Source organism: Stigmatopora nigra, chromosome 16, assembly GCF_051989575.1.
Source record: "Stigmatopora nigra isolate UIUO_SnigA chromosome 16, RoL_Snig_1.1, whole genome shotgun sequence".
Lineage (NCBI taxonomy): Eukaryota > Metazoa > Chordata > Actinopteri > Syngnathiformes > Syngnathidae > Stigmatopora > Stigmatopora nigra.
In genome coordinates, this window is record NC_135523.1 from 4,492,505 (window position 1) to 4,517,510 (window position 25,006).

The 25,006-nt window shown below is 38.0% G+C and overlaps 1 protein-coding gene across 1 annotated transcript; it reads left to right on the forward strand.

Annotated features, from left to right (window-relative positions):
• Positions 1–1,796: 1,796 nt before the first annotated feature.
• On the forward strand, positions 1,797–23,156 carry tgfbr1b (transforming growth factor, beta receptor 1 b). The gene is made up of 9 exons (XM_077735887.1): positions 1,797–1,867; positions 11,236–11,487; positions 12,615–12,875; positions 13,466–13,696; positions 14,864–15,031; positions 15,866–16,022; positions 16,552–16,676; positions 16,873–17,003; positions 18,084–23,156. The coding sequence occupies exons 1-9, from the start codon at positions 1,804–1,806 to the stop codon at positions 18,207–18,209; spliced, it is 1,515 nt and encodes a 504-aa protein (XP_077592013.1). The 5' UTR covers positions 1,797–1,803; the 3' UTR covers positions 18,210–23,156.
• The last annotated feature ends 1,850 nt before the right edge of the window (positions 23,157–25,006 follow it).

Below are 25,006 nucleotides of genomic sequence, written 5' to 3' on the forward strand. Positions count from 1 at the left end.
TCTCCGGGGAAGTCTCTATCTATTCAGCTGTACATGACTATGGTGTACAGTGAACCCCTGTTATACATTAGTTCATTGTTCATTCCGCTTCTAGCTTGAAGGTTGTCTTTTGTAGGATTTGATGGTTTATTAAAATATAGAGTTTTGCCATAATATGGAAAAGAGTGCACTCAGAGAGAAACTTGACATTTTGCATTACAGACAATAGGCAATAGCAAGGAAACAATGCAATTTCAATGTCATTATTCCTGGAAATTGTTGTGATGAAGGATTTTAGAAAGAAATACAGAAGTAATGCATCACAATAAAAACATGCTTTTCTAGTTTTGGGTATACACAATTGTAATGATGAGACTTGGAAGTGTATAATGTGAAAGGATTTTGTGACTATGCATATGGGCAGGCAGAGTGTGTTGTGCAAGGTTCAGCTGGACATCAAATAATGCTTCCCCATTAATCTCTGTCACATTGTCCATGGAGAGGGTGCGAAGGTGGTAATGTGGGGGATGGGGTTATGTGACCGCCCCAGACTACAGATGGGATGGGAGTATATCTTAATGTGAACAAAGGAAGGGTTACAACCTTTAGGACAATACGAGGTATGTCTTAGTTGGAGGATACCATCAGCTGTGAAGGGGGTTTGTGTGTGTGCAATTTTTGAGAGACTGACATATGGACGACTCATGTGGGTGCAGCCACAGTGTGTCATTGACAAAATCTAATCAAAAGAAAGGAGCAGGAAGAATATTATCTAGGTTTGTTGATATTATCATGACGATATGTTCCCTCATTTGGAGACACTGTGACACGTTCTTCAAAATTATGCAAGGGTCACCTTTAACCCCTCTAAGTCAATAGGATGCAGGTTTACTTTGGTTTAGTTTTGGTAAATTCTACTTTTGAAAGATTGTCAGGTGTAATTGTGTTATGAAAAAGGGCATGATGGAAGACAAAAAGGTGGGACCAAAGAGTGTGTAAACATATCGCCAATTTGTTACCTAATTGTTGACCTCTAGGCGTAATTCTCCTTTGGTGTCTGAGTCCGTTTTACAGTAAACAAGTGGGCGTAACAAACAGATTGAAGCAAGCACACAAGACATCTTTTTGTTTAGAAAACTTTGCAAGTGACCTAAGAAATAATTGAACTGTTTATAGGGCACTCATTAAACTTACTGATAGCCATTAATGGCACTAGTCGTCCAGTCCATTTTGACTAGGAGAGCGATTGGTCGCAGTCAGCATACCTAGTGGGATGCAAAGAGTTAAATATTATGAATTTAACAACAACACAATCATTCTCTTACATTTTTTACATTCTCGTTATATGTACACACACGATTGAAATTCAGATCTGGCGTATATACTCACATATATAGGTGCAACTTGACCCATGATAGTATTTGGCCCTACATGAGCCAAAAAGTGTTAAAAATCCATTAACAAATGTTAAAGCCAATAAAAATCTGGCCTATACTGTGTAAAAATGTTGATTATATCAATATTTCACTGTAACAAAATAGTCAAAACACCAGTGTAACTCATAACCATGTTCTTTACACACTTGATCTGTTATTAAACTAGTTTTTTTTTCCCAAATACACAAATTATTATTGTGCAGACATTTGTTTACAAAAGGATAGAAGTGATTTTTATTAATGGGCGAGGTGTTCAGATTTCTAACCAATCAGATCTATCTTTCCGATTTTATAGACGGGACTTGTAGCCCAGTCAGCCAATCACCGCTCTGCATATGCCGCGCGTGTAGAAGTTCGCAGTCGGGTGCCAGTCTGGTCCGAAGCCACGATGGATACAATACCGTGCCTATTGCTCGTCCTTCTTTTTGTCACAAGAATACAAGAAAATAACGGCAAGTACTTTAAACCTACCGCACGTACTCCGATTATGTATACTTCACATGTTTCCACTCAGATCCAGGGTTGCCGGCTACGAGATTGGGCGTAAAATGTCTTTGTTAAAGAAACCCGAAGAAGCGGAGTGTGTCAAACTAAGATGGCGCAGGGGTCGGGGCTCGCCTGCTGCTGCCTGTCTCTGGAATGTTTATTGTCTGGCTTTTAAAAACAAATCGAGAAGCTCAAAGTCACCCCTGGGATCGAGATCCAGTGAGAATAGCTTCTGTTTGGAAGTTTTTCTTTTCACAAGGGAGCTTTTGATTGTCCCATCTTTTGTTTTCGGCTGTGCGAAGTAGTATGTCCGGACTATGTCCATCCAGTTCCTCAAACGAAAAGTTGGCGATCTAGATGTTTACTTATTTGCCAAGCTTTGGTTGTTCATTTACTTTGTGGCAGAACGTGTTCTTTTAAAGTGCCTGAGGCAAATATTTGAACAAATTACTGCAGCGATGAATGGATGGATGTCATTGACCTACACTAACCTGTCTAGAATTTACCGTTATAGTTTTATAGAATATTGTGATGAGTGAGTAAAATAGCAAATATTTGCTGAAATAACACGTTTTCTTTTTTTTCTTGAGTTTTCTTTCGTCTCAGCACTATGAAAGTTAGTGTGTAAGGTTTGGAGATTGTGTGTATCAGCTGTCTGTCAAATTTACTTCTTGTATCAATTTATATGCATGAATTGGCCATTTACTTTATATGATAAACCTTTCATGACATTTTCTTTACAATCATCAATTCACTCGCCCATTGAATTGGATTTATCTCAGTTACTATGTAATACTACTACAGTTCACGCCTTTTGCTGCTGTGGAATTTTGTGTTCTAGTGTTGTGCCGCCGCGTCTTTCACTGGTAACACGCTGCGGTTGGAATTAACTAGTGAACGCCGCATGCAGTGTATAATTTAAAAAAAAAAGATAAAAACATGAAGGTTTAAAACAAAAGAAAAACCAATGTCTTGCTCCATTGGTGTATTTACAGCAATGTAATTCATGTTCAACAGTTATAATAGCTATCCATCATTGATTTCCTTCACATCCTCAATCGTTTCCGTGTATCACACCCATTTGCAGTATTTTGTGGTTGGCTAGTTTCATTAGTTAACGTGTATCCAAAAAAGGAGGTTCTATCTTCGGAACATCCGATTGTGAGCTTTTCTATTGACTCAAGCGTTTTCTTTGTGTGTCTTCCCTTTGTGTAGAGAGCATGGGAGCCTGATCATGAGTGGAGGGCGCATGCTTTTCACGCACAGCATCCATTGGGGCTGCTCACAGCCTCCCCATGCCAAAAGCAGAGCGGTGTCCTCACATAACACCCAGCTGCTTCAGAATTAGGGGCGGTTATCGAATTGATACGTTGGCTTTGGGACACGAGGAAAAGGGAACAAATTCCACATTCTTTGTCCTGCAATAGGATTGTCATGCTGTGTGTCCATTATAAAAAGGGGGCCGTCCTTTACGTTAGTCAGGGATGTAACATTTTTCAATGTATATATCAAGTCAATGGTTGTTTATCTTATCATGCATATTCCAATGTGTTTATATTTTGTCTTCCTAGAGAGAAACCTGGCACTGCACTTTACACGCCTCTTATGAGCAACATAAAGGCTTATGGATGTCATCCTTCCATGTGTGGATTTATCCACACAGGAGCACAATAGCATACACACCTAAACACTGGCAGTGGGTTGAAGTAGGAAGTGTCACGATCTCACATCGCATCCTAGTAGCTTGCACCTAGCAGGCTGTGTCCTTGTGGTTTGTCACCCTGTTTTGCTTGAGCCTTCCACCCCAGGCTCACTTGTCTGTTAAACATCACCTGATTTTTTCCCCTTGTCCCTTTATAGAAAGATTAAAAAACAAAACAGTCTGACGAATGAGGATGCAGGGAGATCCTTTCGGAAGGTTATCTTGAACTTAGAGTTGCTAAGCAGCTTGTGATAACTTTATGAGATCCCTTCACAATTCTGTTTTGAGTGAAAATGTAAAAATAATGAGGCGATGAGTGTAACAAACATAAAACAAGTCAATTTATACCTACACTAAGCAGAAGATACAAGAACCAGTAAACTGCACACAGAAAAGAGAGCATTTATTAAACTTCTTTGCAAAGGTCGACAGATTGAGTGGATGTGAAATGAAAGGTGTTGTGCATATTTACCTGGCACTCAAATCAGAGGTAATGTTAATTGACTTCAACTTCACTTTGATTCATACTATGCAAATGATTCATGAATTAGATTCATACCTTTCATCGTAATAAGGAATGCATCACATAATGGTGTGATAAGGTGGGGGCCAAGTGCTTGTGCTACTTTTGTGCCGACATTAACTGTTACACTATTAGATTCAGTATATTGACATTATTCATTTTGGAAGCAAGGGTTTATCATGTCAAGATACCTATATGAAGTGACAAAGTCAACCAGGTGCCATCAACATTTACCAAATAATCAACAACATATACACAAACCAGTAAATATTCATGTTACATGCAAAGTATACAGTGGATGAATATTTAGGAACACAGACAGTGTGACAGCTTTGGCAGTTTGTGGGACAAAGTTGCAAATGTGCCGTTTCAACTGAGACCAGCAACCTTTCACCTCCCAATCTGGTCACAATAGTGCTAGCTCCCATTCTGATGCCAAGAATGAATACATAATAACTCAAGGTTTTAATTACAGTTCAGCAGACTTTTTGCTGGACAGCTCCATTCAATATTGTTTATTAGCTGTTGTTTTGGCATTTTAGTGATCATAAAGCTCGTATTCCATTTTACTCTTGATGCACACTCTCTAAATATTCAACAGAATTTCCTGAATCAATATTTAGAGTTTTAGGCACGTGCCTTCTGATTGCCTGTCTGTGTGTGTGACAGTACTGTATATTTATCTGAGATCTGCCACCGTTGGTATGAGCATAAGAGAAATGCAAAGCATTTGCATGACCCTGGTTATCCGTTGTCCTGGCCCAAGGAACCACAACTAATTTGAGAGCTTGTAGCTGTGCCACCAGCCATTTGATTCAGAGGCACCAAAGCGTTATGAGTAACACCCTCACTTTGCTCTTTTTATCAACAAAACAGGGAATCTCCAGCTATAAAAGGGTAAAAATCGTAGATTACTTTTGTCTATGATTTGATCAACAACAGTTTTATGTTGGAGGAAAAATCCTGAAACAAACTGAGTTCTACAACATCAAAATTAATGCGATTTTGATTCTTTTTTACCCCTACCATATTTGCAAAATGGTGAGTTTCTGCGTGGCATTTTGCCAATTGTCCACAGCTTGCAGACGAGTTTGCAACACATAGCATGGGTGTGAGAGATGTTAGTCTAGATGGATGAGTCAACGTATTCCGTTGGCAGACACTCATCAAAGACTCATTTGTAAATGTTTCCTCTGAATATGCAGAATTACTACCGAATTTTGTCTTGTATAGTTGTTGTATTCTGAATTCTGCTGATCTCATCAAACTAAACTATACCAATTGTACATACTGCTTCCTTTAAAATATTGCTGTAGTTTTTAGTATTTATCCACCACCAATTTCCCCCAAAAAATCATATTGTTATGCCACCAAATCTTATACCTGGGGTCCAATTTTAGCCTAGTAAGTCCCTATGACTCATAAATAAAAACCACAGTGAATGAAACACACAATGTGTATTTGTAATTAAGCTTATAGTGATTAATATTTGCATTGGGCTCTATCTAAGTCTGATCACACAATTCAATTCCCACATCACTCAAAACAGTAATGAATTATGCACTCTTGATTCATGTTGTGTTATTGATGCGAATTGCGGTCACCTTCATCAGGACCTCAACCACAGACCAACCAAACTTGGGAACTGCAATATTTTCTAGTTTGATGCTTTTGGTATTTTCCATGTAAGCTTCCATGATGTGTCTCAATCATATTTGTTTTTTCTTCGTAGAAGGTGATGTCAAAGTTATTCGCGTATATTGCATTTATTTGGCTCAGTGGATGAATCACGATTCATTTTATTCTGGGGACAGTGGCCGGCAGGCTTTTTTTTTTTATTATAGACTAACCTGGGGACTGTTTTTAAAAAGAAAATTACCCCCGCAACCAACCAACCAACACACACACACACACGCACAGTCACAACAAAGGCATCATTTAAGATCCACTCTTTGTAATACCATGAAGAAGATTAGACATACATTGACTCAGTGGCTGACACAAAGTCGCCTCAGTTCCTCTTTTTCTGTTTTGTCGGAAATCTGATTTGTGCAGGCACCAATTTCACAAAAGCAAAGAGGAAAATCCACTGTATGGCATTATGAGGTTTCTTACAAAAATATTTTTGACTTTGGTGTGTGTGTGTTTGTAGGTTCATGCAGCTGTCAGAGTGTTCGCTGTTCAACCTTTCTATCAAACTGCTGCATATTCATCAGGAGAGCTTCAGACAGATCTATGGTCTAAATCCCCTCCCATTTTAGAATTCTATGACTTTCCTTACCCCTTTCTTTGTTAAATCAACAACAACAACAACAAAAAACTCACATAAAACAGGTGTAGTTTCAGCTCATAGTCAAGGCAGTGCAATTTTCCTGATGGATCTTTTGAAAAATGTGTAGATGCAACTAAAACCAATTAGCACATTGTATCTCAATTTTGCGACCAATCCAGTTGTGATCGATCCAATGCCCTGAATTTAAGTCTGATTTATTAAATGAAGGAAGGGACCATACATATTAATGAACATGTATCTGTAAATATGTAAGATTATAGCCAAAGGCTAATTTCCCATTTTGGACCCTTGGGGAGGTTGATATTAAAAACACGAGATAATAAAATATTCATATTCAGTGGCAAATCTTTTTTCTACCCCCCATCTCGCCTAACTCTTTGTGTCATCTCACTTCTCTACTGATGACGTAGGATCAGTAGCAACTGGGAGTTTTAGAACTTGAAATTGATATCCAGTTATCTTGTTTCAAGGGCATTTTCTGGTCTTTTGGTCTGTTTATAGTATAAGACACAATTTAGTTTACACCACACTGTGCAGCTTTGGCTCCTCCTGCAAGGACAAATAATTCAGTGGGCAGATAGCTGGTCTCCTCTTCTTGTCCTAAACAAATAAGCCAGCATACATTTAGGAAGGCACATCTGGTGTAGACAATGAGGCAACCATAAGAAAATGGTGGAATAGTGGTTGGGGGCAGGGAGGATACCGTTTGTGGGGCCTTGACCTATGGAAATGACTCTCAAAGGGGAAAGGTCATGCTGAAAGAAAGAGGTTGCTCAAAACTAATGCAATGCCGCGAAGGAGCTCAGAAGTAGGGTGAGGGGCAGGACAGCAGTTTTTTTTTTGTAAGAACTACTAAAATACACACATTGTGTGTGCAGAATTATACATAGGCAATTATCACAATTATTTTGATCAAGACACTGTTGTTTGAAGCTCCAGAGACTTTTTTCTACCCTACAGGAAATGTAGATTGCCATCAAAGGGTTACTTGGCTCGAATATGACCTGAGTAGAGAGAATACAGCAGGTAATGGTGTTAAATTTAGGCTCAGTGTTTGAAATGTCACATCTCTTACATCAGAGGGAATCATAGCTCTCATCATTTAAAATTCTTTTTAAGTGCCTCCTGTCAAATTTGGGCTTTTAAGTTTTTGGGGCTTGAAATAATTCTTTGTTCCTCTGACACGTCTCTCATTTTTATTCTCCTTGGGAATTTTGTTCTGGGAAAGACACTACTGACATTTTTAGAAACAAGAGAAATCCATCTTGCTATTCTTTAAAGCATAGTTTATTAAAATGCAAAGATAAAACAAAACAAAAATCTTATCTACCACCCAAAGAAAGACACACCACACTCTTAATGCCACTGTCAACAAACTCAGTTATTGCGTGGTGGTTATTTTTAGTTGTTCTTTTTGCTGGTTGTTGTAGTGTTTAGTCTCTAAAATACTCCCTGCAACTCCCAATTTTATTTTCATTTGAATAAGAACATCTTTCACACTTTACCTTAAGCAATATGCAGTGGTTATTGTGATCATACAGATGCATAATCTCCCTAATTAATTCTACTTGGCTCCAAGATAAACTCTTGTGTCTTAATCAATGACGGGACCAAGCACAATAATAAATAATTCGGTTTCTGTGTCAAATACTTAGAGGATTTGTGTTGAACACCATTCTGCATAATATATGATAGGGTTTGGTGAAATGAAATCTTTTTAAATAGATTAATGATTAATGAACCTAACTATTTTTATTTCTTGTCACCCACTTTAATTTGTAGAAACGATTCCTGATTTTAGGCTTCAACGACTTTATGTCAGATCTATTGTTTTATGGGTGTATGCTATTGTTGTAGTAGTAGTATATACAGAAATGAAAAAAACAGGGTTATTAATGTTAATTCTTGCAATCAAGATGTTTTTAAATTTAATTTTCATTCTTAAATATATTATTCCAAACCTCATCCTTGTTGCCATTTATTATTTTATCCCTCCAAGTTGTAAAAACTCACAAATGGACCATTTACTGCCCCAAAATCCCAATTTGAGCAAACTCCAACCAGTACAGCATACTTAAAAAAGGCATACACCCGAAACATTTTACATGCTCGCAACTGCTTGATTATGCAACGTATTTTTAGCATCTATCATCTCGCAAGCCTTTTCTGCTTGGAGACTGTGGTGTTTGTGTCGGCTTGGTCACATTTCTGTCACGTCAGATCCTCTTAGTGTAACACTTAATACTCATGTCCCTCTACTGAAAGCAACTGTTGCTTTTGCAATACATTTTCTACCCATTGCGTGGACATAGAGAAGAGCTTTTAACTTTTAAATGACAAATTTAGAAAGTATCAATAACAAGTAACAATATTTTATCAGATGTTGTTGCTTTAATGTACTCTACCATCCATCATTCATGAAGCGCTCATCGCAAATCGACCAATAGCCACTAGAGGGTAAATCACCTGCTACTTGTAATCTATAATATTGTTCTCCATTAACACAAGTCGATAGTGTCCTTCTTCACACAAGAACAATCAATGTCATGTAAGCAATTTTTTTTGAATCTAAAGTTTAATTAGAATCAACAACCCTTACTAATTCCTTGGCGTCAGAAATGGAAGCAGCCTTGGAAGCAATGGAACAGAATTTTTGTTCATGTTTTGTTTGTGTTAGTCTGCCTCCCTAACTGACATTCTTTCAAATGTAACTTAGCTTTAAAAAAAAAACAGACTAACCTTGCCTGTCTGGTATTTCATATTTTTCTACGCATTTGACTTCAAGACTGGAAGTGTGACAGATTAGGTTTTGCTCTGCACAAAAAGAAATGGTAGTATGATTCTAGTATTTATGTTTAATTTTAAAGTATCACTTCTCCAAAAATCTCTCCCCGATGTTTTGGTTTCACATAAAACTGCTCAAGCTGAGAGCATACACAGGTGAATGTGACTTGACATTATGCAGAAGTTATTTTGTTGTCTAGACTGGTGTCTAAGCATGTGTGTCTCTTTTGACGGGACAGACAGGATTTTCTGTCCTGAGGTTGAGTCAGAGTAGATCAGTGTCATCTGGCTTTTATTTAGCTGTCTGGGTCCTTTTTTTCCAATGATTCGCCCAAAATGTGCAGCACATGACCACACGAATGTTCAAAAAAACCTTGCTTGTCTGGAATTCACCCTCAACACAAGCTCATTTCCAGGAGCATATCTTCCAGAAAATGAAATAATTCCTTTGACTGGCATCATGTTTTTCAGGCACATTTTGTTATTCCACCTCAATTCCACTCTAGACTTCATGTTGTTTATGTTCGTGACTCTATATCACTGACTGTCCATCAAATTAATTATTTAAAGGTCTTCCTTTAGTAGACGTGTTGCTTTGATTTAACCTAGTCAGCTATGGCTATCTACTCTGAGCTAGAAGGAAGGACACTTTAATGATAATGAATATTGGACATTTGCATTCATTACTTTTTGCACTAATAGACTGGTAAATGTGCAGTAAGGAACTATGCATGTAAGAATGTTAGGACAGAAAAAAAAGCTTTCTAATGAAATGAACCAACAAGCCTCAACACTACTCATCTGAGTTGGGCCAGTTGGTTTTCCACTTCACAATAGCTGTTTATTTTAATTTATAGTAATGTTCCCCCCCAAATCTAATTGGATGTGGTGACTTTTTGGACAGCTCTTTATACTTCTATGAGGTTGTTTCAATTTTTTATTTGCAAGTGGACTGTGAGCAGCAAGAAACTGTTAACCAAAGCATGATACATATTTATTTCTTACACCATATCATCAACCCGCACTGACTTGTGAAAAGTCCAACCAGTGTGGTCATTTGGTTACTCAATTACACTAAGCATGTCCAAGCAGATCCTGGAAGGACTGACGTTTGGACTCAGATCAAACCAGTACATCTTCTCCACTTCCACATTCTGATAGTGCCTTGTAATGATCCTTGCCTCTGTGGAGGAGAGTGTTAACAACCCCGAGGTTCAGGTTGCAGCCCAGATCTGAGTTGCCATAATATAGTTACTCCCAAAACACAACAGTCAGTCACTAGGGATTTCTCAGGTCCTCCTAAAATCATTTAGTATTGATTTGGAGGCATAGGAGTCCATTTGATTGCATTTTATCAATTTATTTATGAAGTAATATAGTTACTTAGTGTACACATTTAATACTATTACATTGTTCATTGATCACTCAGGCTGCAGCACATTCCATTCCAACAATTAATAGAAATCCAAGTCCTACATGATAATGTTATTGCTGTCTCTTCCTCTATAGTCTCAATCCTCATGCTGTCATCATTTTTGGATTCTACATATCTTTTTTACAGCTAACATGTATTTTTCAGAAAAAGTATTTCAGAATTTTATTTATTCATGAAAGTAAGCCATTGGATTTTGTTGTGTTTTGAAAATTTTATGAAGCTACTGTTATTTTTGGGAAGTAAATATCAGCCTTTTTTTGTCCTAAGTGCACTCCTCTGGGAAATAAAGGCACTTGAATCCCTCTATGTTAATGTTTAGCATTCACAAACGTGGAAGTTGATGCTGTGAAAATATCTAATTGTAGTTGATGCATCTATTCTGCAGGATTTATGTTTCATACGATTATTGTGAGTTCTAATGCCCCCCGGCCCCCTTTTAATTGGTGAAAGAAGCGTGTGAGGGTGAAGTCCTAAAGACTGAAGATTCATGTAATTCATGTATTTGTTCACATGAATGAATGAATGTGTTGTCTTATTTGATACTTGTTAAGATACTTAAATCTCATTTTTAACAATTATTTATTTTTCTCACTGCAGCTCTCCAGTGTCACTGCGAACGTTGCAGTGCCAACTCAAGCTGTACAACAGATGGGCTGTGTTTCGCCAATATACGCAAAACAGGCACCCGGTGGACGACGACGATGCGCCAGTGTGTTCATGTAAAGGAACTGATCCCGCAGGATCGACCCTTTATCTGTGCCCAATCCTTCAAGCAAGACACAGAACTTTATCCAATTTGCTGTACCACAGATTATTGCAACAAGGACCCTGACCTTACCGTTTTCCCTGGTGAGACCACGCATAATTCTTTGAATAATTTCAAAAGGAACTTCGCCTGAGTTTTGTTCTCAGATTTGTGTTGAGGTTAAAATCATATTTTATTAGGAGACTTATAAAATTAACAACACACCATGGCTATTTTCTTCTTGGATGTGTTCTTGTTCCCTAGTAAATTCTAGTGAATCCTATATTTTATTTTTTATCCTGAACAACACCATCCTTTTCAATTTTTGTCATAATAAAAAACTAAGAGGAAAAAGGAAAAACACACGCAGAGTTAATCCTTTGATGTTCGCTGAAATTAGGTTGACCTGGGTTCTTATTTCTTATCCTCTTATCAAATAAAAGGTATAGAAGACATCAGTTGTTAACAATAGAATACACAGCTCGGGTTTACAAAGGTGGGTGAGGTTTGGCATGATATAATGAAGATATTTTTTATGTACTTTAATTGTTTTGCTTTATTTGTTCACTCTAATTTTACTCGCACTAGCCAAAAACATGAAATCCAATAATTATGTTATATGTAAAAGATTTTAAACTCATTCAGAGTTTTGGCTATTGTAGTCTAAGTAGAATTATACACCACCTCCATTTCAAATCATGATCCCCTTGGGTATCTGAGTCCCCTCCAACTAGACTGTTGCCAGCTGGGAGGTCATTCAAGACTGATTTATATTTTGCTTGACACACTAGCCTCCCTCTGTTGTTTCTTTAAGGTGACAACCATGTATCTTAGTCCCCTTGGCCTATTTGATGGGAAGGACTTCAATTGTGATTTGAACCCCTGTGTCATATTCTTCTCTGATTGACGTTGCTTTCAGAACCTTGGCCCAATGTCAGCTACAAGAACAGTTGTGTTTTGTTCCTCTACCATTGCCTTGGTACTCTCACAAATACTTATTTTCTTAAATTGACCTGGAATGTTTTTTTTCTGGTGTTGTTCCTGGTCTTGTAGCACCTATTGATGTGGATTGAAATCTAAATTGTCTTCTTCTCTTTAAATGACCCTCAACCACACGTGACATTTGCTACAATTTGTATTCTATGTCATTCAGAACCACAATAAGTCACAGTTTAAGGTACAGTCTCCATCCTAATTAAATCTCAACTTGTCTTCTCTTTTACCCTTGCAGTCCCCACTCCAAAGACTCCATCTCTGGGACCTGTAGCTCTTGCTGCAGTCATTGCCGGACCAGTGTGTATATTCTGCTTGCTCCTCGTTTTGGCCTTCTATGTTTGCCATATCCATAGAGCTGGTGGGGCTGGGGCCCACCATCATCATCACCACCGGGTGCCCAATGAGGAGGACCCTTCCATGGACCATCCCTTCATTACAGTTGGGACAACACTGAAGGACCTAATCTATGATATGACCACCTCAGGTTCTGGCTCAGGTATGATTCTTATTGTGGTTGATGTACTTGAAAATGTGGTCTTTATCTGTTTGCATTTGCAGTCTGGTGCAGTTTCATAAACTTCAGCTCAATTTTGAATAATAAACTTAATGACCCGATACTTTTTTCCTTTTTTTCCTCTTTAATCAAACAAATGTCTGCAAAAAAAAATATATATATACACTTTCTCTGTGTAGCCAAGGCTCACATACTTGTCTGTTCAGCCTTCAGTCATCTCTCTATGGAGTGTTTGGCACCTTGTGCATGCTGCCAAGAAAGCACTTGGATCCAATCCTTCTAGCTTTTTACACCATATTGCACAATGTGCAATTGAGCATGCGACTGGTGCAATGTGTAAAAGTGAGGTGTGGCATAACTGTTTGGGCTTTATTTTTAATTACTTTATGCATCAGACTTTCTCTGTATGGTTGCGGAGGGATTCTTGTATAAATACAGGATTTAAAATTCATTTCTACATTTCTTTTTCATTCTCAGCAGCTTGTTGAATTCATAATTGAGCCGTGTGAGCCAGACAGACTTTTTTTTTTTTTTTGCTGTGTAGTTTCCTGACCAAAATGCTTTGTTTTTAGGCCTGCCACTTCTTGTCCAGAGAACCATTGCCAGGACCATCATCCTCCAGGAGAGCATAGGGAAGGGTCGCTTTGGGGAGGTGTGGCGAGGTAAATGGCGTGGTGAGGAAGTGGCTGTAAAGATTTTCTCCTCCCGGGAGGAGAGGTCATGGTTTCGAGAGGCTGAGATCTACCAGACGGTGATGCTGCGACATGAGAACATTTTGGGCTTCATTGCTGCAGATAACAAAGGTGAGCTAATCCAATAAGGCTTGTTGTTGTTGTTTTTGTGTGCAAGATCAAGATAAGAAAAACCAACGACATTCAAGATTGATGTACGAAACCCATATTATCATTTGAAAAATGAATGCACATCTGGAAAGTTTGATAAGGCTCCTCAAAGCATAGCAATCAATTCAAGATGCCTAAAAATACATCTTTATGTTAATGTGTTCATCTGCAAATATGTGCGTTGGCGGCTTGAAAACAGGTGAGCCTTGAGGTTTCAGACTGAAACTGTTGCTTGAGGTGAAGTCGTGCAGGCGGTTGTTCAGTGGGAATAGGAAGACTGTGAGACTGTGTGGAGGAGTAAAACTCCCTAGTGAAGACATAGCAGACATTAGACACTGTTAAACATCACATCAGCAAAACACACATGCAAATAAATACACACACACAAACAGATGGAACAAAACACAACTTTCCCTATTTTTTTCCCCCTAAATACAGATCCCCAAAATAAAGTAAATTGAAATTCAAGCCTAGTTTAAAGCATATGTCGCAGTGCAGTGGAATGTGAATGTAATACTGACTTGCTATTCGCTCCATTACTCCGATCTGGATTTTGTGTGCCTAAGGTAGAAAAAAAAGACAAACCTTTTCTTTAAGAAACAAAAATATACCTATTCAGGTATAGTTATTTCACATACATGGTCCCAAATAATAATAAAAATTCGAGCCAAATCATTTTCATCAGTAAGGTACCCGGTTCAGTATGGATGTATTGCATGTTGCACTATAAAATATCTTTCTCGGATAGCCAAGTCAGAACATAGCCTGAGGGTACATACCAGAAATCCCATAGCTCTTGTGTTTAATCCCATCAATTGTGTAAAGCAATATTAGACAGTGATTTTTCTATTTTTTTCTGGTCAAGCTCAATGGAGCATCCAAAATGAACACATCTGTTGGCGAAAATTGCAAGTTCTCCCCAAAATGCTAAAAAATAATTGATCTGGCATTTAACAAATTGAAATTATGTTCATATGATGTAAGGATTATAAGAGGATCCTTGAAGTGGGAATTTCAATCAATGATTTTATGACGTGATTGCACATGAACTAAAAAAATAAGCATTATTTATTTCTTTTAATTGTGTTTTTTTACTCAATTAATTCAATTCAAATTATTTTTCTGCAGATAATGGGACATGGACTCAGCTGTGGCTCGTGTCTGATTACCATGAGCACGGCTCACTGTTTGATTACCTAAACCGCTACACTGTCACTGTTGAAGGCATGATCAAGCTATCTCTGTCGACAGCCAGCGGCTTGGCCCACCTCCACATGGAAATTGTTGGCACACAGGGTGAGTAACCCTGAATATTAATAAAATATATTTTATTTGATCTGGCTCGACCACTCAATTAAAAAATACCAGGAATAATACCCTCATGCAGACAAAGGTCAAAATGAACGATAATAAATAATAATGATAATGAATGTTTTCCGTAAAGCAAGGCTGTTTGCTGAATGTTTTTGTACATGTTCCATTAAGCCCGGAGATAGAGAATGAAAATAACTCCAAATTGCATCAGTTTTTGCCCTTGTTCAAAAACTGCCTGTTCCCAAACGAGAGAAGTGAATCGGGAAGGTAAACTCGGAGTCTGCCTGAGGCAGAAAGATGAAAACTGAAGAGCTTCTTCAACCGTCAAACACATGTCTTTGCTTTTAGCACTTGAAGCACCCTGGAATCAGTGGGTAATTCAATTTCTAAAATATTTAAAATATTGCAAGGCAATCTTTAAAAAAAATCCAAAGATAACTAACACAAGCCTTTTTGATACGGTTTTGTTGCTCCCTATGATTTTAAGATAGAATAATTAGCAAACTATTTATAAGACCATTATTTTAGCCTGTGTGGAAAACATTAAAAGCAGTTGCCAATCTTTTCTGGAGTAGATATCCTGACCATTTCCATCTACTACAAGGTCAGGATGTCCAATACAAGGAAACACTTAAATTAAGAGCTACATGTCAGGCTCAGAATGTTAAACACTGCGCACGTTTGCCAGGAGACAAGCATACATTAGCTGTAAGAGCATATGGAAAACAACTCAGGGTCAAAAGAAAGTTCAGGATCAAACATGGATGTTCTTTATCTACAATATCACGTTTCAGCTAATCCATACTTTTCCTTCAGGTAAACCAGCAATTGCCCACCGAGATCTGAAGTCCAAAAACATTCTGGTGAAGAAAAACGGAACCTGCTGCATTGCAGATTTAGGTCTAGCTGTCCGCCATGACTCTGCTACTGACACAATCGACATAGCTCCAAATCACAGGGTGGGAACCAAAAGGTAAAGATTTGTTGCATTGGCAATCACTTGTACTAACTGGCAGTAGATGTTTGTTGATCCTAACTTTTGACTTTCGCAAAATTAACATCGTTGAACACCCCTAATTGACATTGCCATATGTCGGTCATCTATTACTGTTTTTGGACATTCCAGTCCTGATGGTGTAACTTTAATTTCAGTCACAGATCAAATCATTTGAGATGGCAGTCTGACATCTACAGTATCTTTTGGAAAGGGTGGAATAATAAATTATTTGGACAATTTTAAAACGGCACCGCAGGCTGCTAGTTATGTTTAGTATTATGGCATTGTAGTACTTAGGATTGACACCCCTCTGAGCCAGGAGTTTCTGTTTGTCTTTATTTTTTTTTAGTGATGCTAAGCTGTATTGATTGGCTAATATCCAGTTCTTAGTCCTACAAAATACTTATGTACTTTTTACAAGGTGCTTGGTTCAAGTAGATGTTTACTTTTTTTAAACAATCAAGTGTCCATCATATTCACAATAGACCTGTGTTTTTCTTTCCAGGTACATGGCCCCAGAAGTACTAGATGACTCTATAAACATGAAACACTTTGAATCTTTCAAGCGTGCTGACATCTACGCCATGGGATTGGTTTTCTGGGAAATTGCCAGTCGCTGCTCCATGGGAGGTGAGGATTCAGTGAGGTTACTCAAATGGCTGGAAGATTGACAGATTGACTGCCTGAGTGATGGATAAATGGTGCACACTAATGCAGATATTTATAGAATTATTGGCGCACCTGTTATAGGGGACACAAGCCTGAATAGATTACATAGGCAAACCACATGGGGCTAACATGATCACCTGATTTTTTTTCTCGCCAGGAATACATGAGGACTACCAGCTACCATATTATGACCTAGTTCAATCTGATCCATCAGTAGAGGAGATGAGAAAGGTGGTTTGTGAGCAGAAATTACGCCCTAACATTCCCAACCGCTGGCAGAGCTGCGAGGTAATAAGAATAAATTAATTCTATTGTGTTTACATGAGTAGTTAGAACATGCACATCGCAGTACTGAGGATGAAGATTTAATCCCTGGTGGGTTCTGACCCTCCTATGTAAGGTTTACATGGATTCCTCCCGGGTTTCCTCCCCACTTTTTACCCCAAAAACATGCCACTGACTGACAACCAATTTAGAGTGTCTCCCACCTACTGTCCATACTTGGTTGGGATCAAAATGAATTAATCAATGTATACACTGCAATGTCCATGGACAATTTCTCTTAGACAACCAACCACAAATGGCAATCCAATATCAATGCTTCACTTAGATGTTAATGTGATTATTCACCCGTGCAATATCAAAGCTATGTACAGGTTTAGGACTGGATATTAACTTTCTGTTTTTTCAGAGCAATTTGTAATTTGCATCCAACGCTACAACTAACGATGCAAAAATTTACATTAAGCCTTGACATTACCTGCATCGTTTCTCCCCAGCTCAATCAACTGAGGTTTATTTTTTTGCGCATCATAAACATTTTAAACGCTCTTGTCATGTGTAGCCTATGGCAGCCTGTTGTTTTATTCAACAGTTTGTCAACCTTGACGCCCTCCCTGGCTTACTTCGAGTTCAATCATAACAGACGTATGGAGGCTAAATGGGTAGCACTATTTCTTTGAAATGAATATATATATATAAGGTCTCTAAAATGAGTTCAAACTAAAAGAAAATGGAAAAAAGGGTAGTAATAACAGCAATTAATGCTGAAAAAATCTGTTTTTTTTATGACCCAACAGATTTAATGAGTTACTAAAAGTGACCTTGACAAAGACGATGGACACAATGTTCTCTTCAGTTTTCCCCTGATTTAAAAACTGAACATTAGTTTTCACTGATCATGTTCTTTGCTTGCATCTGGTACCTCTTAAAGTCTCAAACTTGATATTATTTTTATTTATTAATTCATGCGAATAGACAAGGAATCGACCAACTGTTCATATTTGTACTTGTTATCCCCATATGGCTGACTAAGCCCATCATGATGTTGTAAGCATGTTAAATATTGCAATTTTTTTCCTCTCACAGGCGTTACGTGTTATGGCAAAGATCATGAGGGAGTGCTGGTATGCCAACGGCGCCGCACGACTAACCGCTCTGCGGATCAAGAAGACCCTATCACAGCTCAGCCAACAGGAGGGAATCAAAATGTAGACCGCAAACTATCAAATACACACACGCACATATTTGTGACTATCATCCATATCATTAGCATTACACCAGTATCATAGAAATTACTTTTTTTTTCATTTCCTCTGGATTGGAAGGGAAGCTCAGACATCATTTTCTCTCTCTTTCTCACCCTTAACTCGCCGAATGGTGAGATTTGAATTAAGAGCTGAAGACGTGTTGGTGTGTCGCACACCCTAATCCATTAATGGATGGATGGATTTGATTGGTGGATAAATGGCTGAATCTGATGACGGACGGCAGTGCCTGAGGGCAATACGAGCGGCATCAAAGTAAGCCTTTGCCCATTTTCCTCCATGCTGCTTAAGTCATGAAAAGAAGACTACAAGACCCATTAGAGCAACGGGAGTCCATCCCAGTCTGGCCTTCATTGCTCAGACATCCTCAGGTAGATCAAACATACAGACAGTCAGCTGGTATCACCGGAGAGACCACTGAGCTGCCTTACATATTCATCATCACCACCTCATTTGTACATTAGCATTTCATTATTCACCTCACTTGGCTCTAAGCTACTCGCATTCATTCAATACCTTTTTCCTCTAATGCAATCTGTCACATTAGACCGACCCGCAGAGACAATTTACAAACACAGACACACATTCTTTAAAGAATGTCATTATACAAAGTGTTCCCGCAACACTATTGTGTTCTAGTCTTGGGTTAACCATCATTAGATGACTTTAGAGTTAAAAATACACAGGACGGGTAGCCATTTGTACTTGTTTTAATGAAAGAGAAAAAAAAGAAAAAGGAAATGAATATGTTCAAAGTGTAAATTGAATGTTTGAAGTCATTCATGATTCAGTCGTTGACATTTTTGTTGCACTGGGAGCAGCAAAATTAAGTCATTCTCAGCCTGGACTTTTAAAAAAAACATTTTTGGAAGCTCAGCTGTGATGAACAGTATTCAAGCAAAATTATTGTTCATCATAAATGTTGGATGTGAGTAGCACTAAGGACTGAAGCACGGACCATAGTATTAAACCACCATGTGCGGCGGTCCACTCAGAACCTTTTACGAAATTTCTCAATGCTGCGCCAATTTTGCACCTGGTATTGATTTTCTTACTGATGTATTATTTCTCAATCTCCCCCTGTATTATGGAGATGAAAGGTCAGCTTAATTTATTGTTTTTTTTTCTCTTTTCCTCTGAGTTGGCAGGGCATCTTTATTCTCTTTTGAATATTTCAAACTGGACATGATGACCTCATTTACCTTTTGGCAAACGTGCTGCATCATATGCAATTTACATTAGATAAATCGTCTATTTTCTGTACTCTTCTAAAATCACAACAACAATCAGCTGCCACCATGCCTTCCAGTCCAGCTGTTACCAGAAAGTGCCAGTGCTTTAAAAAAAAAATGCCTGCTGTGCAAAGCGTTTGTTTGTGGCATGTATTATGTGTGTGACAGAGGAAGCCGAGCATACAGCAGCTTGTACTATGCACACTTAAAAAAGTCTTGAAGGAAGGGAAAAACGTGTCACAACGCCAACAACAACAACCCAGCCTCAGCCCTCTGGTGCCATTTCATGACCTGCCCTCTGAACACGTCAACACACAAACACCTCAGCAAACCACTCTTTTTAAAGCTCCTCCCTTATGTAGACATTCGTCGTCTATCAATCAAGTGTCACAGAAACGTTTTAAAAGCTCAAAAGAATGAAACATATTTCCCTATGATTATAATCTATTTGTTTTCTGAATTTCATGTGAAACTCTGGCTTGGTAGAGCAGTGCAACGTGGTCTTTAAAAAAAAAAAAAACTTCTCTGTGCAACATCGTTTAAAAAGAGAATAAGCCATAGGTTTGCCAAGTTGTGTACATAGATTTCTTGGGTGGGGTTACTTTGTGCAACATTAATGAAAAATATGATTCATCTTTGTGAGCCTTGTGGGACCAATGTCATCATCTTTTATGTACATAGGCGAGCCATCAAAACTGGTTTGAAGAAAAATTGCTGATCCAGTTGTTCACCAATTCCATCAGTAACAGCTAATTATGATGGCTCTTTTATTTCTTTATGCCCCAATGGCAAAGAATGGTTGAACCAAGATGGCTTACCATGCAACTTAAGTTCCATCATGTAAATACAATTTCCCAAAAATAGAAGCTGAATTGAATTAGACAAGAAAAAAAGTGGGTCCAAGTCAATCCTCTAAATGTAGAGTAACCCAAAATGATGCCCAATGTAATATTAGAAAAAAGTCAAGGTAAATGTCCAGCCAAAATACCATGTAGCACCTGGTATAACCATTGGTTTAAGTTGTTTTTTTGTTGTTGTTCGTTTGTTTGTGTGTGTGTAGCCAGTTTTGCGCTACTGTACATTTCATTCATCGGACATTTGTGACTAAAAGCCATGTAATACAGAGACCAAAATATTTAATTGATTGTAGTTTTAACATACGTTCATTTTGACCACCAGTGTTTTTTACGGCAAGGCAATTCATCGCCAGCGGTTTTCTTAATAGCTTGGTGACGTATTGATGTGCTGCTCTTGTATTTGACTTGGCGTGAGCTGCCATCAATGTGAATCATTTAAAATCGAGTCATTTGCTCAATGCGAATCACATCCGTTAATTCTCAATTGAACAATTTGATTGGATTTTGTGAGATGGGAGATACACCATGACAGGAAATAGTTTGAGCATTGAGCTGAAACGGCAGTTTTTTTTCTGCGTGTGATGGTTTTTCAGAACTTTGTTGAAATAGTTTGTTACCTATTGCAGTGGATTACGAGGAACCATTTGAAGTAGTTTAATTCCAAGCAAATTTTTCATTCATATTGGATTTTAAATGAACTCACAGAACTTAAACTCCTTTCCCGTTACAAGAAATTGAGTGGATGTTGTTGCTCAATCAAAATGAACAATCTGTGACTCACGTGATGGATTGATCTGCCTCGGCCTCAGAGGACAAAGTGATTGGTGGCTTTAGTGGAATAATAGGGCAGGGTGGGACTGTAGCTTTGCGGCTTGTTTTAAATTAGTGGTGTTATTTCTCTGGGATTACAAAACAAAAATGATTAAAAAAACATCACAGCATCACATCTGGAATGTCTTAACTTGGATGACCCTTGTTTTTTGTCTTAAAAGTCACCAGCAGCCTTGTATGTTGTCTTTCTTTTTCTTCTCAAAATCCAGGGTGACTTAACTGTACACAAACAAAATGAAACATTAGCTTTTTTCTTCAACTTTATACAATTTTGATGTTTCGTTTGCCTTTCTGTCTTTTCATTCCATGTGCTAAAATCTCATAGCTACAAGGGCCACACTTCACTGCAGCGTGCAGCTCAGCTCAGGTTCCACTTGACTTCGATATCCATGTGTATTTAATTCTAGAATACACTTGAGGGAGGGATAAAAAACACTGGTACCAACAGGGATAGCATACTTTGAAACACTAATTTGACACTCACGAGCCATCAAAAGCCAGAATAGAACTACACAAATCACATTTTTGAATATACTGTAAATTATTCAATCAACGTGAGCTGTTTCTAAGCAACTTTATGCCCCAAGCCTACCAGGTATTCATGTATTGTTTACCTTTTCAAGACTAGTAGCAGTAGTTTTCTTACCATGTGTTGGAGAACTGAAAAAAATCACAATGAGGGACACCGCCAACTATGCCAGCAGCTCTGCCACCTCACACCACAAACAGCTGTGAATGTATCGACCCAGCTTCCGAGAGTGTCTGACCAGTACCAAAGGTCATGACGGCAGCTTGCAAATATCTGCAACATAGGTCGTCCTCTCTTATTTTATGCAAAAAAAAACTTGAGCATTTTTGCCCGTGCTGGTTCGTCGATTCGTTGTCTTTTGCATACGTGATCCACACACTGTGAAGAGGATCAGAGTTGCTCCTAAAGCGGTTCAGGAAAACAAGCACGTTGTAGCCCTCTACTCACCTACTACAGGGATTGAAATATTCCACGTCAAGAAAGGCTTGGGTCATTGAAGTGCTCAGAAAGGTTGCAGTGAAGCTGTTTTGCCATTAAAAGTAGCAAAAAGCTTTATTTTGTATGCTTTTTTTTTGTTAACTTTTCAATTCCCAAGACTCCATGTGATTGTCCTTTTGTTGAAGTCATCCAGAAGCAGATCATCGTTGTAATCAATCTTAAGGAAACATCACATTCTAAAAGAAGATACCTCCATTTTAAAGACCAATGTGTTTTTACCTCACTGTAAATATAGTCTATTTGTTTACTCCGATTTGTTTGGTTTCTATGAAATGCTTAAGAAATTAAAGAGAAGTTTTGTTTTCTTTCTTCTGTGGTACCTTTTTGTTTTAGTCACACAGCTTCGTGCTGTTTTTTTCTAGGGACAGAAAGATTGCTCTAGCCATTCATGCTCTGTAAATGACCAGTTTTGGTAGTGTTGTTCTATGTGAGCTGTACAGTCAAAAGTGCTTTGCAGATGTCAAGTCCCATTCTGAGCTCTGCTACAAATGCCTTGTTCAATATGCTTTTTTTGTCTTAAAAACAAACAACAAAAAAGAGTCAAAGTAGCGAGGCGACTCGCCATGTAACTCTCTTTGTTTTCTAAACCTATTATCTTGACTTTTTACATAGTGTGTACAGTTGAATGAGAGATCATAGGAACTAGACGACTGAAACATGTTAACTTTTAACATAGCTGGAGTATAAAATGGTGTGAATAAAAAAATGTTTCACTACATCCATTGGTGTTTTATTTAGAATTTTGTTGTGACACATTTTAATTGACCACCTGAAATGGAAATGAATTATTATTATTGTTACCCATGTGTTTCACCTTACTATTATTGTGAGAAGAAATCAGGACTTACAATGAAATTCTCCTTTTTATTCTTAAACATGAAATTAAATGCCTTTTTGATCATGTATGAAGTAGAAAGCAGATCTCATTAAATGATAAGGAATGGAAATGTTTTTTTATGCCAAGTTATCCAATTAATATTGCATAAAACAAACTGTACATTAGAATTTTGCTATTGGTTTTACATTTACAAATCTGGGGTCACTCAAGGATAGAAACAGTGATGATGCCTCATGATAAAAATTTAAAATGTGATTGATTTTCTTGGTTGAGTTGAATGTTACCATTTGAAAACACTGAAAAAAAATGTCCACTTCTGCACACAGCTTGAATAATTACCACCATTTTGCAAACATTTTACCCTTTCTATCCCTGTTTTTGTGAGATATTTTGCAGTGTGCACGAGCAAGGAAAGAAATGAGACATCCAATCCATTTGGGCAAGCAGTCCACGATGCCGTTTCCATCCTATTAACAACAAGAGACTTCCCATCCGTTTTGACAGTGATCATTCCACATCAGTAGCGGCCAATGTGTTAGAAAGTCCATTACCCACAGTACAGTATGCCTCCTTTAAGTAATGCCTTAAAATTGAGTATAATTATGCAGCTCTAAGTGCATTTATTTGTTCCACTTCCTTTGTTTGCCCTCAGCAGAGCAAAGCTGCAAGAGGGCCAACATCCATCACTTGGCATACTGTCTGCAGCCTTGACAAGCAATTCTTCACATCAGGACAAACACTGCCTCTCCCTGCCTTGCTACTAATATTACACAGCCTCCATATCCTCCCAAAGGTACATTTAGCATTGCAGTGTAAGTCATGTTTAATGTCATTCATTACCCATAAGCACTAAGGCAGTATTCAAATTGGGGGGGAGAAAGAGAATGCCAGATTAAATTCTGTAAATTTATGGAAAGAAACTTGTTTGATCCGCAGTTGGACTTTTCTCAGGGGAAATCTGTCCACCCACTGCAGTACAGGACACTGAGAATAAATGTGTACTAGCTCCATGTGGAATCTTCTACCCTAGAAGGTGAGGTAACTCCATGTACTCTAGTCTGTATGCAGCTGTAAGCAAAGGCTGCAGTGTGTGCAAGAAGCCTGTTAAATGATCCATTTCCCCAATTCACTCATCGACTCACACAGCAGGAATAGTCGTTGAGGGAAAGGAAGGGAACAATGGTTGTCTTGTTGGTAGTGCAAAAAAATGGGGATGATAGGACTTCCATCCATGTGTTGATGTTGTCCTCACATTGCATGTGACTCTTTGAAAACATGCAATTATAAGTGCTCAATTTTATTGAAAGTGGTTTAGGTCAAATGTATTCAGTCCAATGACTTTGGTCCAAGTGGGATTTATTTCAGCTGAGAAGTGGAATGGCATTCCACTTGATACATTGAGAATATGTCAAATAGCCATTGATTTGTGGACTAATTGAAATGCAATGCAAGGATAGCAAATGAATGCATTAACAGTGATTATGGTGTTCATTCTAAAATGAAAGAGTGGTATCCAAGTGTCCTCTAGTGGTATGTTTAAAAAAAAAAAAACATTACATGTTCAAATTTTAAAATACAATTCATTGCAGTACAGATACGTTGCATTTAGATTTTAAGTACAGAACAGGGGTATTTGTCAAGTATTTGGAAGGATATTTTCTTTAATACAAACTCGCAATACATTAAACTATATAACTATATATGCTATATTTTAAAAATCTATATTCCCCCATAATCAGCATTTGATTGTCTGTTTTCCCTAGGTTTTTATATCCCATCATTTAGGGTTATCAAATTATCATGATACTGTACTTAAAGTATCATCTTGTCTGGATGCTGGCGTAACCATAGCGACGGTAACCGTACCCCAATTCATTGCATCTACTATTAGTTGCCAGCAGAAGGCATTGTAACTCTAAAGATCTTTCCAGTACAAAGAAGCTTGAGGGATAAAAAAAT